Source organism: Monodelphis domestica, chromosome 1 (assembly GCF_027887165.1).
Source record: "Monodelphis domestica isolate mMonDom1 chromosome 1, mMonDom1.pri, whole genome shotgun sequence".
Classification (NCBI taxonomy): Eukaryota; Metazoa; Chordata; class Mammalia; order Didelphimorphia; family Didelphidae; genus Monodelphis; species Monodelphis domestica.
Genome location: NC_077227.1, coordinates 467,235,449 through 467,254,197, shown reverse-complemented (window position 1 = coordinate 467,254,197; position 18,749 = coordinate 467,235,449). Strand labels below are relative to the sequence as shown.

Below are 18,749 nucleotides of genomic sequence, written 5' to 3'. Positions count from 1 at the left end.
GACCAGACAGAGGGAAAAAGAGAACCAAGGGGTTTGCAAGTGTGCATAAGGAAATTCCTTTGACCCACAAGGTGGTGGGAAAGCTTCTCTGTCCAAAAATTCACCAGCCATAGCATACATAGTGATAAGCCTCTCCAAGTTAGGCAGGCTGATCCAGAGATGACAGAAATATAGTCTGTCTAACCCAAAGCTTTTCTGGTGGCTGCTGCCAAAGCTTGTCCTCTGGTGTGAACCCAATGTCTTCTACAGAACACAATAAAGCATTAGAAGAAGACTAAAGTGGAAAAACATCAATTACAAAAAATGCCATGTTAGACAAAAAAGGTGTAGGAAGCATCAGCTCAAAAAGCACAAAGGAAAATGGGTTAAGGGAGAAAAAACAAAACAAAACCAGACATTCATTACCTCAGATAACTCCCAGAGAGATAGAAATAAGCCAGAGCAAAATGATCTCAAGTGAGAAATTTTTCAGGGTCAAGTAAAGCTGAAGGACCAGGGCAGCTAGTGACAAGGCAAGACAGTGGACTCTGAGAACAGAGAATCCACTCCTGGAGGTAAGGTTAAAATGGGATAACAATCCTATTAAATCCCACAAGAAGAACCTAGACTAGAAGTTAGAGGCGATCTGGAAAATTGCACTTTGCAATTGTTTTTAATTCATTCATCTTTTCTGCTATCCTTCTGGTAATTGTTGCTGTTCTGTTTACTTTCATCTTCTCATTTCTTGCTGATATTTTCCTTTAAATCTTCAAGTCATAAAAGATGCCTGATTTCATGGACATAAGGAGGAGTCCTAGGCCCTAGGGAATTCTGATTTCCTTCCCAGGTTTCCTCCTTGATTAAAAAAATAAAAACAAACTCTTCCACATGAATCATCCAGTCCTTTGGAAAAATCATTTATTGAAGAAACTTCCATTAAGAAAGTGTGCTCTAGGCAGAGCTAATCCAGGTAGGAATTACACAAAACTGGTCAAACCCAAATCCAATAGCTGCTGAAAGGTCCTAGACCCCTATAAGCTACTCCATGTTGCCTTGGTCTTACCCACCTAGGGTGCCCAATCCAAGAGCCAAGTCATTGCTGTACTATTTGTCATGGTCTGTTATTGCACAACCCACAAATAGGATGATCTGACCTTTTATTGTTTCATGGAACTCCAATGGCTAGACCATCTCCACCTCACAATATATATACTAAGAGCTACAAGGCTATTTGAAACAGTGAATGCACATATACAACAAACCTTCATATCTGACACCTGGATAATGGTATCAAAAAAAGTCTAATGGCAGGGTCTAACTGAAGCTAGTGGGGGGAGGGGGATTTCTTGGGATCCAGGAATGAAAGGTGCAGCAGGTAATTTGGGATATTATTCAGTACTTGAGGCAGTCCAGAGCAGACAAGCTAGTACAGTCCTAGGAGACTGTGGCTGAATGGGAACTACATCTAGTGAGTGTCCCTGCAAATGTCATCTGCTAGTCTTTGCTGGGAAGGGACAGGAGGGGAAGCTATTATCTCCCTTCTCAAGCCAAGGGTCTAGTAATACCCAAAGTAAGTTAGGGGGCCCAGAGGCTAGGCTCTCCCTGCATTACACATAGTCCAAAATCTCAGTCTCCATTTCATTCTCACTCCCATCAGAGGGCTTGAAGTCCTCTTCTTCCTCCTCTTCCTCTTCCTCTTCTTCTTCCTCTTCCTCCTCTTCTTCTTCATCATCATCCTCATCCTCCCCAGATTCATATGTTAACCGCTCTTTTCCACCTTCATTTTTAGCAGCACTTGAAAATAAAGCTGGGTCCAAAAGGGAAAAAGAAGACTGTTACCTCAGTACCCAAACCACTGACCCAAAAGAATAGAGGTGGCTTAGAGATCCCGCTGAACAGAGGGAGGGATCACTCTTAGGCATGTCTCCCAAACCCTGGCTTTCTTCACTGCCCTCAATACCTGTACAGCACAGATACAGGTCTCTCTCCTTCTCCTCCTATGGCCTTCTCCCTTGCCAGATTGGCTGGTAGAAGTGGATGGGATGGAAGTGATTTGTTGGGACAGTTATGGCCTTGGTCTCCATATGCCATTTTTGCCTATCAACAGGGAAGGGGAATGGGCCTGGGATAAGAAGTAGGAACTTAAGAGATCAGCTAAATCCTTGTCCCACTCTTACCTCAAGGAGAAAAATTAAACCCAGTTCTCAGGAGCCACTCAGAGCTGGTCCTGTGGCTCAGCTACCACCTAATGCCTGTCTGGTCCTTTCCCATGAGTGAAGAGGGGCCCCAATACTACCTAAATCTGGTTCCAGAAGAAACTACCCTAAGAGCCAACATTATCCTACAAATCTAAAATATTAGGGCTAGAAAGACCTTAGAAATCATCTAGTTCAAATTTCCTTTTTTACAGATGGGGAAACTGAGGTCCAAAGACATGAAAAGACAACAATAATAAAGCTGGGTCTTGAACCTAACCCTGTTGGGCTCAACATACTCTGAGCCCTCAGGAGCATCTCACCAGGCCTCTTGGAGCGAATGATCTGCCTGATCATCAAGGACATGGTGTCCCTTAGGTCATCACTAGTCTTCTGAAGACACCAACCATCACGCTCTGTACACTCAGTTTCCATCCCATCATTACGGTGGATGATCTTCTGTAACCTACAAGCAGCCAGGGCTGGATCAGAGGCAAATAAAGACCCAAAGAAAGCACTAATAAGGCCAACCAGTACAGTTCCTGCAGGCTTTGTGTGAGATAGTGAAGGAAGAAAAGTGCCTAGTCATCCTGGATTGATTGCTATCCTGCCAATGAGTCTACTGTAAGGAACAAGGTGTACTCTCTCTCTCCCTGTGAAGTTAATTGAATCCACAAAAAATTTTAGATATCCCTAAGCCACTCTCAACAGAGCTGCTAATCAAAAAAGGGAAAATGGCTGCATCCAAGTTTAGGAATTCCTATACAAACATGTAAATGTATCAGAGAAGGATTGTGATCAACTACATGAACAGGAGTAAATGTTTTTACAGTCAAACTCCTGCTCCTTTAACAAAGACTAAGTGACTTAGGAGAAATGTAATACACAGGGGGTTGTTTAAGAACAGCTTTTGAGAGATGAACACAACCAAACATGATAGAAATCTAACTTTCTATCACAGCTAAAAAGGTAAGGGCCTGAAAAAGTGGAAGGATGTCAGAGAAGAAATTCCTAAAAATGAAATTCAGAAGCCTGTTTCCTTAAACTCTTCCCCATACGACCCAGGGCCTCATCTTACCCTTCCACATTTAAATCACAAAGCTGATAGAACATCTGCCGATATGGTGGCAGGGCCCCCTCCCGGAAGACATAGACGGAGTCCTGAGAGAACAAAAAACAGGAAGGGTTAGTAGAAGCTACTCTTCTCAGAGTGTTTTCACCATCAAAGAGAGATATTCTGTAGTTCAGTCCCAGCCAGTGAGAGGCATTTTTCCAGTTGCTACAATCTTAAAGCATTCAGGACTAGGGGGAAAAAAAGCCTAGGTTTGTGAGGAGATGGAAATAAAAGAAAGGCTGCAGTCCAAATGCTTTTTTTATCTCCCTCTCCCTTTTCTGAAATCAATCCTACAACATTTACAATCTGTACCACATAATTTCATACTTGATGATAGTGTCTTAATCCTGTTTGTTCTCCATTTGCTTCATGTAGTTACATACCTAACCTTCCCAAGTAGACATTCAAGACTAGACATAAATACTTGTTCTTTGACTGAAATTCCCACAATGCCCTTTGCCCATTGTTGGATGTTAGATACTCAGGATGTTGACTAAGTACTTTGTCTATCTTTCACACAGCGTCCATAGACAAGATTTGAAAGGGTCAAAGGACATTTATTTGTAAAAATAAATTTGAGGCACTGCCCCAAGCTGTACTCCAGAGTCCAAATAGGACACGGGTCCTGCATAAAACAGATCCTGAAAGGGGCCAATTTATGGCCGTCATATTTGGCAAAGATCAAGAACCACAACCAGTTGTCTCTCTTTCCATCACTGCTCTGGACAAAACAAAGAGCACTCACCTTGAGCTTGTATTTGTTGGAGGCAGATTTCTTGCTACCCCCTGTCCCCGATGTGCCTAATCCATGCTTCAAGTCATGCATGGTGACCAACTGGCTGGCTGAGAGAAAACAAGAAGCTTTGGAATTCAACACTACCAAATATTATATTCAACTTTACTTGTTCTGTTGATGCCCATGTTCCTGCTCATTATCTCTTACATTTGCCAAATGAGGAAATGGATTGGCTACTATAGAAGATCCATGCCAGATCTGAATCCAGGATGCTAGAAAGATCAATGCCACCAGAGTTGACTCAACTTTTTGTCTTACCATTCCCTCTCCCTAATCCATCTGGAATGGCCAAGTGGGAAGAATGCCACCACCTGGGTGTGCCCTGCCCTCTATTATCTCTCATTGCCCAGTCTACTTGACTTTAGATTGTGGGGGCAAGTTGAGATAAGAAATTATCTAGCTTGCTCCATTTGTAATCCTAGGGCTAAAACAGCACTGGGTACTCATTGTAAAAACTTAAAATGCCCTTTCCTTCTTCCCTCCTTCTCTTCTTCTCCCTCTCTCTCCTTCTCTTCTTCCCTCCTTCCTCCCCACCCACCCCACTCTTTCTTTTGCAAGATCTTATGCCATTCTAAGATGATTTCAACTTGAATCTCATTGGTCTTCCCATATGGCTCTTTTAGAGTTGCTGGCTTGAAGAGAAATCACAACCTTTGTTTAGTTACCTAAGACAGCCATGTTTACTTACGTGTCTTTTTGACTGTGATGGGGAGGCTGTAATTGTAGGTGCTGCGTTTTGCTTTGACAGGCATGTCATTGGGGGCATAGCCTAAAGACAAAGGAGAGAAGAGCAACTGAGGTTGGGCCCAAAGAGGATTCCTGGAAAACAGTTGGCTTCAAAGAGGAAAAGACTAGGATCAGGAAGAGACACAAAACAGAAAGAAATATTTGACTGGGACTGAAGAGACTGGGAAGCCCAAGCTATGAAGGGATTCTTATTTGAGTAAATATATAAAATATTCTTAGTCTCTTTGGTGGTAAGAGTTAGAAATTCATCCCTATTAAAAAAGAGGGTAGGCATACATAAACAAATTAGAAACTTAAGAAGGCTAAAAGAAAACAAACTAGGTGAAGGATGGTTTTGTGTCTGGTTTTTGTTGTGGCAGTTTATTTTACCATATTTCATCCCACAGCGAATCCGGAAATCCAGGACTTGATAAATTTTAGCCTCTGGGTTCTTTCTGGGGTCATATCCATACCGAATCCACAAACTCCTCCAGGGACCAGTTATCTGTAAAAGGTACAATTCCAGAAGGTGGGTTAGTGTTCCAGGATCCTGAAGAACTAATAAATTCCTGTCTCTCTCTCTCAGGGATACACTGATCATAATAATGAAATCTTCCTAATACAAACAATTCTCCCTTCAAACTTACATAAGTGAGCAGTTTTAGAAACTTCTATGTAAAGTGATTTATATAGAATGCAAACCTGCCTGCAGATTAGGTTAAAGGAGGAAGGCAGGAAGGGGGCTTCACAACAATGAAGGGAGAAGGTCAGCACAAGGTTCAAAAGTATGTGGGGGCCAGACACAAGCTTGACTGAACATAGACAGGAGACAATGGGCAACCCAAGGATAAACTAGCTCAGACAGATGGGAGACAGACACACAAAACCAGATATACCTATCTTGGTGCTAGAGGTCTCAAGGCAAGTCCCTCTCCCCTCCCAATCTGGTTAGCATCAATCTCTGTGCAAGTCCATTCTTCTGCTTTCACTTGGACTTTTTTTAGGGGGTAGAAGGAAGCTTTGAAACATGGAGCAGAGGGACAAAAGCAGGAGTGGGCATAGTATCATAAAGTTAACACAGGTGTTTTTTTGGAATGCAGATTTCTTTCAGAATTCTTTCCATAAAGTCCAATTTGCATAATGTTAATTTATGTAAAGTGAGAATTATCTATATATTGTTCTTAGGGTCCAAGTTTGGAGATTGTTACAGGTGAGACAATATTATAATGGATCCTGTCCTACAGAGGACCTTGGACAAGTCACTTCCCTTCTATGCACCTTAGTTTTCTTACTGTAAAAAAAAGGGGGCTGCTCTGAGGTTTCTTCTTGTTCTAGAGCAGTGATGGTGAACCTTTTAGAGACAATGCCCAAAATGCAATCCTCACACCACATGTGAGCTGCCCACCTTACCCCAGACAGGGGAGGGAGGTAGCATTTCCAATGGGCTGCTGGGCAGAGGGTGGGTGATGTGAGAAATGTCCTCAGGAGTGGTGGAGAGGGGGAGGGGAGCAGCCTCCTCTGGCATGCATGCCATAGTCACAACATGGCTCTTGAGCAATGATCTTGGGACCACTGCTACGATTCAATGACTGTTTAAGTAGATGATTTCTAAATTCCCTTTCTACTCTAAATCCTCTGAGACTACAAACCAAAAAAGAGACAACCAGAGCAATACAAAAAGGCCAAGTGCAGTGAGACAGGTGATAGATGTCAGGAAACTCACCATATAATAAGCCACATAGGGAAGCAAGACCTTGAGTTTATCTGGGTGGACACTAATGTTGGCTTTGACTGCATTACGAGACCAGATGGGACGAATGTCAAACAGCTAGAGAAAAAAAAATTACACTCAGGTTCCAATACAGATACCTTTTGGAATGGCATGAGATCTGTGACTGATAATTCCTATTAGAGAAAAGAGTGGGGCATGGGAAGGGCTAAACACACATAATCTAAAATTCCTACAATGTTCCCACTCTAAGCTCTTTGAAAGAGCACTTCTAAGAATGACTTACATTGGTGATAAATTATTTTGGTCTTGGTAACAAGTAGAAAACAAATGGAAAACTTCAGTTGTGCTTCCCCTTAAATAGGGGAATAAGGCTCAATTCAGTGATTCAATCATATTGATTCATTATTCACTAGGCACCAAGCATTGTAAAACAAGGTGAAAAGAAAGTTCACAATCTAGCTGGGAAAACAGAATGTTGACTCTTCCAAAGGCACATACAAATTAATACAGTGCAAACTTTGTCTGTCAAGGGCAAGTGGAATAATGGAATCACCTGAGAACTAATTAAATCCAGAAATTTCAACTACAAGCTACATTTGGACAATCCACTTCTACCCACCCCCTCATTTTAGTTGTCTACACAAGTGGAAGCTGCTTGCCAGAGGTGTGAAGGAAGAGTCCTGAGATTACAAGGCCTAGTACTTATTGACATTATTTTTAGAACTAAAAACTAGAGGTGAAAAATTCACATCTGCTAATGAACCGATAACAAAAGAGTAAATACCCCTCCCAAATCCAAACAGCTAAAGAGTAAGAGAACAGCTGAACAAATAAGGGGCAGTCAACAACAGCAAGGCTCCTTCTGAGAAGGCTTCAAAGTTTGAATGAAGCACTCTGGCTACCACCTTTCTTAGCTCCTCCTCCATCTTCCTGTCAATAGGATTGGTGCAGAGCCTCTTCCAGGTCTGTACAGCAGCCTCTAAGGGCTTCATGGGCACTTCATCATCTTCAAAGTTTACAAAGATGGCATTGTGGGGGCGCCGGGCTCTGCTCAGGCCAATCAGGTTCTCACCAGAGACAGGTGGATTATTGTAGCCTTCCCTGAGGAAGAACACAACCAGCACAATGTAAAGCACAGAGAGCAACAGACATCCTTCAAACCTTCAGGGAATCATGCTTGTATTAGGGTGCATTTCTCTTTCACATCTCCACAGATGGCTTCATGAGTTGTTATGGTAAAAAAATTTAACACCTTGTGGCCAATCTTCTATTTTTTTTCTTTTAAAAGGCTTTAATGAAATGTTTAATGACCACATCCTAGCACTCAGCCAGCTTCCCATTGATGAATCTCTTCAAATCTGTTAAGGCATTAATTCCTGGACAAACAGATATAGCTATCACAATGCTGTGCATGAAATCTTTCTACCTTGGTAGCAATTGACAGAACATGTGCTTGCTGGTATAACCTTTGAGATCCTAAGGTTACCTCCACACCACAATCAGGTTTCAACTAAGAACTTTAGTTGACTGACCTACAGAGGAGGGAGGAGTACAATAGAATAGAAAGAATACTGGCTGGGTAGTAAAGGGACCTCTGTTGAGATTTTTGGCTCTGACACTTACCAGCTATGTGACTGGATAAGGCACTGGACTTCTCTAAGCCTCAGTCTATTCATTTGTAAAACGAGAATAATAATACATGTACTACTTCTCTCACAGGGTTCTTATAAAAAAAAACACTTAGCAAACTTTAAAGTACTATGTAAATCTGAGTTATTATATGGCATGGAATCATATTCTGAAAACCTAAATGAAACTAGGTCGGGAGCATAAAAGACATTACTTGCTTTTCTGATTCCCTTTGGGATCAATTTCCTTTTTAAAAAAAACCTTTACATTCTGTCTTGGAATCAGTACTAAGTATCAATTTCAAAGCAGAAGAATGGGAAGGGATAGGCAACTGGAGTTAAGTGATTTGCCCAAAATCACACAGCTAGGAAATGTCAGATTTAAACCCAGTTCTACCCATCTCAGGACTGGCTCTCTCTCCACAGAGCCACCTAGTTGCCACTGTGATCATACAGCTATCATCTATCTTGCCCTCATTACACTTATTGCAATACCCTCTTAATTGCTCTCCCTGAGCTCTCTTCTCTCCCATTCATCCACTATAAAGTCAATAAAGTGATTTTCCTCAAGCCTGACCATGTCACTTCTACTTCCCCCTTTAAAAAATCTCCAATAGCTACCTCTAGAATCAAAGAGGACTACTTGTTTGGCTCTTAAAGCCTTTTACAGCCTGACTCCAACCTACATTTCCAGTCTCATTCACAGTCAAAGTAGCCACCTTACTGTTCTTCTCAGTAAGATATTCACTCCCCAGGAGGTTACAATTTACGAGGAGTTTCTGGGTTCCATCAAGAGGAGCCCCTTCAATGGGTAATGGAGAGCCTGGTGGAACAAGAATCATGGAATACCCTTTTCCCCTAACCTTCTTGCCAATGCCTCCTTCCTTTTCCCCACTTGCTATCTCTATAAAAATGAATCCAGAATTCTTGTTTCACTAGATCCTTAGGCTCACCTTTCCCTTCCCAATGATGGCGAGCTGGACTCTCTGCCTTACAGAACAGCCATGGCTATTCGTACTGATTTTTCTTTATTCATTCATTAGAATCCCTTGTTTCCTTCAAAATTTACCTCTAGTTACTTAATACATGTAGCCTTTGCTGAATTCCAACCCAAGTTCTAATCCTAGCTTTGTCACTAACTAATCAGGGGGTCCTTAGTCAAGTCACTTACCTGCTTTAGGCCTCAAATTTCTTCCTCTGAATGAAGGGGATAGCCTGGATGATCTTTAATGTCTCTTCCAATTAAAAAAAATATATACCCTGTAGCTTAAAAGAGATTTTTTTACAGGATACTGGTCTTGAAAACAATTTGCAAAGCCAGAGGATACTATCTGGATCTGATTTAATATAAGAAATCATGCATACTGGTGATAGCTATTAGTTATCTTGGTAAATGTGTGGAGGGAAAAGGCAAACCATATATGCTTTTCCACATAGAGACAGCTGAGTTTAAAAAGTCATTCTTTCTATCCTCCTGCCTTTAAGAAGGGTGATAATTAAGCCATCCTGACAGACATGAAGTATTACAACTTCTGAGTTGGAAATGACCTGTCTCCCCTTAGATGTCATATAGCATAGCATTTTATTTGTTTTGTTTTGTTTTTTCATTTTGTTTTATTTACTTTGTATATATATATATATATATATTTGGTATTAGTATTATAATTATTTAAGTACATGTGCTAAATCCTCCTCCTAAACTGTAATATCCTGGGGAGTAGATCTCTTACTGGTCTATGTTTTGTCCCTAGCCATGTGTGTTCTACACACAGTGTTGAATAACTACTTGCTGAGCTGATAATCTTTTTTATTATTGAATTCTCAAGGAAGATCTACCCTTAGTCATTCATTCTGGCACTTTAACAAACTTTTTTTTGGTAAACCATGAGCAAGGGGAGGAATATGAAGTAAAAGTAGTCTGAGCTTTCTTCTTCAAGATAATATTTTGGGAGAAATAGTTAAATTTTCCCTGTCGCCAATAAAAACTTGAACTGCCAAATGAAGGATCCCCCAATGAAACATTTCCATTTTACCAGGACAGAGAAAGTCATTGTGATTCTAGATATATTTAAAATAGTAAGGGAGGGGAAAAAAATGAGGCAACTAGGTGACTCAGTGGATAGAAAGTCAAGTCCAGATATAGGAAGTCCTGAGTTCAAATCTGACCTCAGATACTTCCTAGCAGGGTGACCCTGAGCAAGTCTCTTAATGCTAATTGTCTAGCCCTTACCTCTCTTATACCTTGGAACCAACACTCAGTACTGATTCCAAGACAGAAGGTAAAGGTTTTAAAAAAAATTATGGGAAATCTTGGGAAGTTAGCAGGACCAACATAAAGGAACTTGATTTCAGCTAAAAATAAGAAAACTGAAAACAGATAAAGGCAAGATACCTTTGAATACTGACTGGTTCTCAAATCACTGCAGGTGCCTTTTCTCCAACTTCATCAATTGCTACCTCTATAGTAAGAAACTTAATTTTATACTAGAAAGGGTCAAGTAAGGCAGTCCCAGAAATAGAGAAATAGATGAGTTTTCCTGCCAATTTCAAGGACAACCTGGAGAAATAACTTATTGCCTTCCTGGGGAAAAATAACAGGTGCCCTTCCTCTTTATCCCTCCCCCCCCCCCAAATTTCTTTTTCTTTCATCAGAAAGCAAATAAGACAAACTATAAACAAATGGCCCTGTTAGCAAAGAAGAAACCTGGAGACTTGGGATTCTGCTGGTCTCTACCTTCTTCCCCATCTAAAGTCATTGTTTAAAAAGAAAATTGAGCTGTTTGGAGAGAAAAAAACCATGGCAGATTCATCTGCACTTCATCTTCAATTAAGCCAATAAATGATTACCTGATTGCCAAAAAGAATCAAAGTTCCAGAGTTAGTATCAGTTTGACATGGGTGTCTACACATAAGTGACTCTCTGTTTATCCACAGTAAAATTAAGTCAATTCATTCTAGACCTCATAAGTTATTTATTTGTCTCACTAACTTAAATGGGGAAATGAGTTGTTTAATGAACAATTTAAGAAGTATCGGCAATATCAATACCAGTTGATATTAAACTGGTTAAAACTGAGGGAAGCAGTGAAGAGTGAGAATTTATTCCTAAGAGATGCATGCTAAATGACATTTTTTATATTATCAAAACAGTTAGAGAGAAGCTCTGCCCCCTACCTTCAGAGATCAGCAATGACCGTTCAGAGACTGGCACCCTAGAGCTCTATATGTACCCTTCTTTGAATACAAAAGTCACTACTTACAACTAGCTCTGAGTTAGTTTCAAATATTATAGAGCCTATCTGAATTAGACTTAACATAAGAAATCATGCATCTGGATAGCTATTAAAATTATCTTGGTAAATATGTGGAGAAAGAAGGCAAACAGTATAAGCTAATATACTCAAACTATCCAACTACAGATTCTTTGCCAGATTCCTTTTGTGACCAAGGGCACGTATCTGTAAAACCTCTGGCTGAGGTTCAGTGATAAGACAGACTAGGCTAATCCACAGTTACAACTCACATTTTTGGAATCGCTAACAAAGGGCTCTAGCCAGTGAACAAACAAGCTACAGACTTGAATAATTAATAAATGTTAAGTATTTAGGCAATTGATAAGTATTTATTAAATACCTGCTATGTGCCAAGCACTGTACTAAGTGCTGGGATTACAAAGAAAGGCAAAAGACAGTCCTTGTCCTCATGGAGTTCACAAGTTAATGAAATGCAAACAAATATGTACAAAGCAAATTATATACAGGATAATGAGGAAAAGATTAATAGAGGGAAGGCATTAGAATTAAGAGGACAGGCTTCCTTCAGAAGTTGGAACTTCAGTTGGGCCTTGAAGGAAGCCAGGACCCAAAGACAAGAAGAGAGAACATATGAGGCATGAAGTACAGCTAGGCAAAATGGCTAGAGCAGAGAGAAGGGAATATTTTGGCAAGAGATTAGTAAGGAGACCTGTGTCACTAGATCAAAGGCTACATGGGTTGGTGTTAATGTGAAAGAGGACTAAGGGCTAGGTTATGAAAGATCTGAACACCAAGAGGGATTTTATATTTATATAATATAAATGTATTTACTTACTTATGTTCTGAAATGTTCTGATAGATAGACGGATAGATAGATTCAGATGGATAGAACATTTTGAAACTACAAACAGTAAAGAAATAAAAGCATCAAAGGCCACAAACACTCTTTCCATTTTAACCGTTGTGAACAGTGCAGTATGTTCAGAATAAGAGGTAATAGGAAGCCACTAGAGTTTATTGCTAAAGGAGGTGACATAGTTGGACTGGTGCTTTAGAAAAATCAAGCTAATGGATAAATGGAGGATGGATGGGAGTAGGGAGAGACCTGGGGCAGTCAGAACAACCAGAAGGCCATTGTAACAGGAGATGAGGTACGTTTCAGGGAGAAAACAATATCAGAGGAGAGAATGGAGCATATTCAAGAGACATTGCAAAGGTGAAATTGACAGACTTTGGCAACAGACTATATATGGGGGTAGGGTGGTGTTGAAAAACAGTAAGGGAGGAGTCAGGGATGATGCCTGGGGGACTTCGAGGACAGTGGTACTCTCAGTGGTAATAGGAAAATCTGGAAGGAAGGGGAAGGTTTAGGGGAAAAGATAATAAGGTCAGTTTGGACATGCTGAGTTTAAGATGTCTACTGTACATCCAGTTTGAGATGTGTGAAAGGTGGATGGAAATGTGAAACTAAAGGTCCACAGAGAATTCCAGGTAGGATAGATACATCTGAGAAGCATCAGAAGAGATGATAATTAAATCCACAGGAGTCAATGAGATCATCAAGTGACATAGTCTAGAAGTAGAAAAGAGGGCCGAAAGACAGTTCTGTGAAGCACTGGAAGTAAGTGGGTGGGCCTGGATAAGGGTCTAGCAAAAGAGGGAAAAGATGAGAACCAGGAGGAAGTGGTGTCCCAGAAACCTAGAGAAAAAAAGGGATCAAGAAGAAGATGGTGCTCAACAGCATAAGAGCTCAAGAGGGATGAGGATTAGGTTTGTACCCCAAAGAGATAATAATGAAAAAATGTCTGTACAAAAATATTTATAGCCACACTCTGTGGTGGCCAAAAAATTTGAAAATGAGGGGGTGTCCCTTGACTGGGGAGTGGCTGAACAAATTGTGGTAGATGATGAAGATGGAATACTATTGTGCTGTAAGGAATGATGATTGGAGGATTTCTACATGAATGGAAAGGCCTCCATGAACTGATTCAGAGAGAAATGAGCAAAACTAGGAGAACATTGTACACAGAAACTGAAACATTATGGAACAATTATATGTAATTGATTTTGCTACTAATAGCAATGCAATGATCCAGGATAATCCTGAGGGATTTATGGGAAAGAATGCTATCCACATCAAGAGAAAGAGCTGTGGGAGTAGAAACGCAGAAGGAAAACATTTGATATATAACCTATTTATATGGGCATGGATGTGGGGTCTTAGTTTTTAAAAGATTACTCTTACAAAAATGAATATGGAAATAGGTATTGAGTGATAATACATATATAACCCAGTGGAACTGCTTTTTGGCTTTGGGAGGGAAGGGAAAGAGCATAAATCATGAAACCATGGAAAAGTATTTAAAATTTAAAAAAAAAGAATGAGGATTGAGAAAAGGCCATGGTGATCAGGGGACCACTGATAACTTTGGAGCCAGCAGTTCAGTGATATGCTGAGGCTGGTCCAGAGGGAGTTGAGGAAAGGGAGAGGAGAAGGAGCAGAGGCATCTGTTCTCATATTTTGTTACAAAAGGCAGAAAAGAAGTAGAATGACAGTGAACATGGAAGAATCAAATGAGGATTTTTTAAGAATAGGGGAGAAGTGGGCATGTTTGTAGCCAGTAGGGAAGCAGACAGTAAATAGGGAGAGATTGAAGATAACTAATAGACTGGAAAGCACAGTGGTGCTTAGCACAGTGCCTGGCAACACATTAAGTGATAAATGTTTGTTGACTTGACAAATCAAATCATTAGGAATTTCTGTCCATATATATAAAGAGATTATGTACCTCCAAAACATCAGGGATCACTGTTCTTAGTGGTAGTGTGGACAGAGAAATGATACACACTCTAATTTTCCACAATTCTCTTTATAGGAGAGCACCATAAATCATAATAGTAGCTAACATTTACGTAGTGCTTTAAAATGTGCAAATCATTTAATATATACTATCTTATTATGAGTATTATTATCCACATTTTACAGATAAGAAAACTGAAGGTTTAAAGAGGATAATTGATTTTTTCATGTTCACATAGCTTGTAAATGTTATAGAGGCAGAATTCAATCCCAGTTCTTCTGACTCCCAGGCCAGCACTCTTTGCATTACACCACAATGGTTCTCAAAAACATGTGTTCTTCCTCACATGGAACTATATCAAATGAACAGCATATCAATCTAAAACTGAATAGCTCTACTGCACACATACCCAGAATACCACTGGCTTGATCACTGAGCTCTTTGAAAGCTTCCTAGAAGTTGAAGGGTAGTAGTATGGAAGATACTAACCGATGCTGTGTTTCCGGCCGGTAGAAATAGTCCACTGGTGTGTCCAGGCGAGAGAAAATTGGTGGGGGGATATAGAGAGGTAATTCCTGGTTGAAGAATTCTTCCTTTTCTGGTTTGAGCATAAGAACTTTGTTATACATAGAAGTATTTCTGTTGCCTGCTTCTGTGTGGACTGCCAGGTACTGGAAATCTGACATCCCTGGAAAGAGAGGCAGACAAATTGCAATTATTATGATCAATTACAATTACAATGATCAAAAATATGCCATAATCATAACCACAATACAAGTTCTATGGTTGTTACCTAAGAGCACCTGACTTCCAGGCACCAACCTTCTAATAAACTTTTATGGTTCTAAGCAAGTATTGATTTTAGGAGAAAGTTTGATTCTGTAATACCACGACTGGATCTGTATCCCCAAAAGATAATGAAAAAGGGGAAAGGACCAACCTGTACAAAAGTACTTATAGCTGCTCTTTTTGTGGTGGCAAAGAATTGGCTGTCTATCAATTTGGGAATGGCTGAACTAGTTGTGGTGCAAGTTGGTGATAGAATACTATTGTGCTATAAGAAATGATGAGCAAGATGATTTCAGAAAAAGCTGGAAAGATCTGAAGGAACTAATGCATAGCAAAATAAGCAGAACTGGGAGAACATGGTACACAGGAACAGCAATACTATGGAATGATCAACTGTGAAAACTTGGTTACTCTCAGCAATGCAATGATCTGGGACAATCCTGAAAGACTTATAATGGGGAATGCTATTCACCTCTAGAATAAGAACTGTTGGAGTCGGGTGTATGCAAATCAAAGCACACTATCTTTCACAACAATGTATTTAGGACTTTATTTTGGATTTTGCTTTTGTATGAGTGTCACAACAATGACCAATATTGAAGCGTGTTTTCCATAATAAAAAAGTAAAAAAAAAATTATTTAGGCAGAAGAAACTAGCAATTTACTCTGCTAAAGAGATAGCAATAGGGGGCAGCTGGGTAGCTCAGTGAATTGAAAGCCAGTCCTAGAGACGGGAGGTCCTAGGTTCAAATCTGACCTCAGACACTTCCCAGCTGTGTGACCCTGGGCAAGTCATTTGACCCCCATTGCCTAGCCCTTACCACTCTTCTGCCTTGGAGCCAATGCACAGTATTGACTCCAAGACAGAAGGTAAGGGTTTAAAAAAAAAAAGAGATAGCAATAGCAGTACAACATAACTTGAATTCAAACTGTTTCACTTAACTGCTTGGATTAACATAAACATTCTTCTGGTTATGTAATATCATAGCATGACAGAAGCTGACAGAAAAAGATGGAACAATCAGGATACTTGGAGCCTAGCCTTAGTCATGCCACTAAACAGCTATTATAGTGATATTGGACAAGACAGGTTCCCTCTTAGCATTTCAGCTTCCATATCTGCAAAATGAGGGGACTGAATTAGATGACCTCAAAGATCTTTTCCAGTTCTACAGTCTGATTCTAGTCTAGCTCACTGAAATATCCTAAGCTTGAAGTACATTATTTTTTTAATCCCATGAGTAAGTAGCCTGGTTCCAGAAGAAGCACCATCTTATTACTCCATTCTGCTAGCCTAAGCCTTAAAGTAGTTTTGGGGGCACTTTATCCCTAGCTATATTTTGCATATTTTTGCTTTACTTTCTCTTTACATCTTTTCTTTCCTTCTACCTACTTTCTTTTTCCTTTCTTATTCTTATATCTCCTACATCTATTTTAAGAGCACCACTTGGTCCCATTGGACCTTTACCTTGAAATTTGTAAACAGTTGTAATGATGCCCAAAATTTCTGTGTCAAACTTGATTTCTGTAGTTGTCACTCCTCCATCCTCTGCTCTCTTCCGTCTTGTCTTCTTCTTGATCTTAAACAGCAAACTACTGGTAGGGAAACGGTTGGCACACACAGGGTGGCAGTATGGATCCTTGGGGCGGAAATACAGCTCCAACCTTTTGGCTGAATCTGCATAGATCTGCATTGAAGGTTCAGTAGAAAAGACATCAAATGTTATACGAAACATATCAGCCTCAAAGCCTTTCTATATTTGACTAAAGACTTTGGGAAGGGATGGAAGATGCAAAATGAGAGCTAAATAATTTAAGAAATGAAAGGGACCTTAGAATATAAAATTTTAGACCTGAAAAGAACCTTAATGACCATTCAGAACAATCCAATCATTTTACAGAAGAGGAAACTAAGACTCAAAGAACTGGGAGTCAGAATGCCTAAATTTTCATCTGAAACTCAATTTGACAATGGAATTCTTTCAAGTCTTTGTATCTTTTAATTTTTCTCTAGTGAGAAAAGGGGAATAATAACAGTCCCTTCCTTCCCTCAAAGGCAAAATATACAGGTATCCCTTCCACACCAAAGGGATAAGTGGTACCTCACTCCTCCCCAACCAATCTGAAAATTTGAGAAAAATATTTTTACTTTCATGTTCTTTTTGCTAACTTAAACTTTTTACTTATTTTAACATAAAAAAGAAATTGGGTATATTTATGGCATTAAAAGATAAAACATGTTGATATTTTATAATACTGTACATATATTTTATGCATTTCTGAGTTTCTAAGCTTTCTCTATCTCAGCAAAACTCCCCCAAAATTCCAACTTAATTTCTTCTGCTGACCTATGAGATACATACATACATATATATATATATATACATATATATATATATTAAAATAGCAATGGAAAAAGTTGAAATGTGGAAGGGATACCTGTATATGGACGGATATATGTGTATATATTGTGTGTACACACACACCTAGAAATATATGTATATGAAATATTACATATATACACACATATATAAAATACGGTTCAACAAATCCCATTGTTCTTAAGATATCATTTTTTAAAACTGCAAACTGCCCTTATGAAACTTGATGTGTTTTGAAAGATCCTTTACCACCCTACCATCAAAAATGATTTAGTCCAAAGGAGAGAAAATTTAATAAACAAGTAATACTTTCAGGAAATGGATCGTAAAAAACAAGCACAGAGAAGTAGGTTGGTACAGTGGAAGGTACACTGACTTAAAAGATATAGTGCTAAAATCCAATCTGACATTGGCTACGTTTATGAACCTGGGTCCCACTCTCCTCTTGGTTAAAAACAGGGACCAGATTGGATGGCTTCTGAGGGCCTTTCTATGACTATATAACTTATCCGATCACAAGCCAGCAGGATTGGGAGCGGCTAGTCGCTTTCAATATAAAGTGGGCAGCAAGGGGAAAGAGTACTGGACCGGAAGCTGGAAGCCCTGTAAAGGGAATCTCCTAACCTCCACGCCTAGGCGAGGAACTACGCTCCCAGACCTAGTTACCAAGGAGACTACTCGCCTCCTCCCCGTTGCCTAGGAGACCGTTCTCCCTCTCCTCCTTCCCCTTCTCCCCAGCCTGGCACTCTCCGCTCTCTTCGCTCTGGAGAATAAAGCCCGCCCCTGCCCTCCAGGTCCCGCCGGTCCTGACCCGGGAAACTCCTTCCTCTCCACCCAAGGTCTGCAGCATCTTGGACACGTCCTGCACCACGCCTGGGTACTCCACACACACCAGACGCCGCTCCTGCCGCAGTTCCACCGACACGGCCGCCATGACTCCCTACTTCCTGCCGTGCTCTGTGGCGGGCTCTCCTGTACTCACCCAAACCGTTCCCCCAATCTATCTTGTCACAAGTTCCGGGAGAGAAAGGTTCCCACTTCTTTCTCCTCCCTTGCAGCCTTTCGCGTGCCGAGGGAAAGCTCAAGGGAACGAGTTCCCCCTGGTGGCTAACGCTGGAAATGTCAACTTACATATATATAAAGTCTTTTAAGTTTTAAGTCTATTTTTAAAAAACAACTAAAATTTTTGTTTGTTTTTGTAGCGACCTGTGATTTTATGATTAGAAGGAGCTTCCAATGAGGACACTCCCTCTGTCAGTACCTATGGTACCATCTCTGCAACTTATAGTCTTCAAGACTACGGAGCCCCAGCCGGGAGATTGTGAACTTTCTAGGGTCACACAGCCAGTCGCCT

General features: G+C 40.3%; 1 protein-coding gene across 1 annotated transcript; it reads right to left on the bottom strand.

Annotated features, from left to right (window-relative positions):
• Window positions 1-880: 880 nt before the first annotated feature.
• GTF3C5 (general transcription factor IIIC subunit 5) lies at window positions 881-18,376 on the bottom strand. The gene is made up of 11 exons (XM_003339628.4): window positions 18,207-18,376; window positions 16,483-16,702; window positions 14,715-14,913; window positions 7,448-7,643; window positions 6,534-6,638; window positions 5,201-5,315; window positions 4,773-4,853; window positions 4,034-4,131; window positions 3,253-3,335; window positions 2,498-2,640; window positions 881-1,786 (listed from the first exon to the last, which is right to left on the bottom strand). The coding sequence occupies exons 1-11, from the start codon at window positions 18,327-18,329 to the stop codon at window positions 1,587-1,589; spliced, it is 1,563 nt and encodes a 520-aa protein (XP_003339676.1). The 5' UTR covers window positions 18,330-18,376; the 3' UTR covers window positions 881-1,586.
• Window positions 18,377-18,749: the final 373 nt, after the last annotated feature.

Bases quoted from the DNA above. Each gene is read 5' to 3' on its own strand.
- GTF3C5 (XM_003339628.4), bottom strand. From the start codon at position 18,329: ATGGCGGCCGTGTCGGTGGAACTGCGGCAGGAGCGGCGTCTGGTGTGT. The intron at 6,639-7,447 runs GTGGTAGCCAGA...TTTTTTCTCTAG, and splicing joins TGGAGGAGGAGCTAAGAAAG to CTGTTTGACATTCGTCCCAT. The intron at 3,336-4,033 runs GTGAGTGCTCTT...TTGTTCTCTCAG, and splicing joins CCAACAAATACAAGCTCAAG to GACTCCGTCTATGTCTTCCG.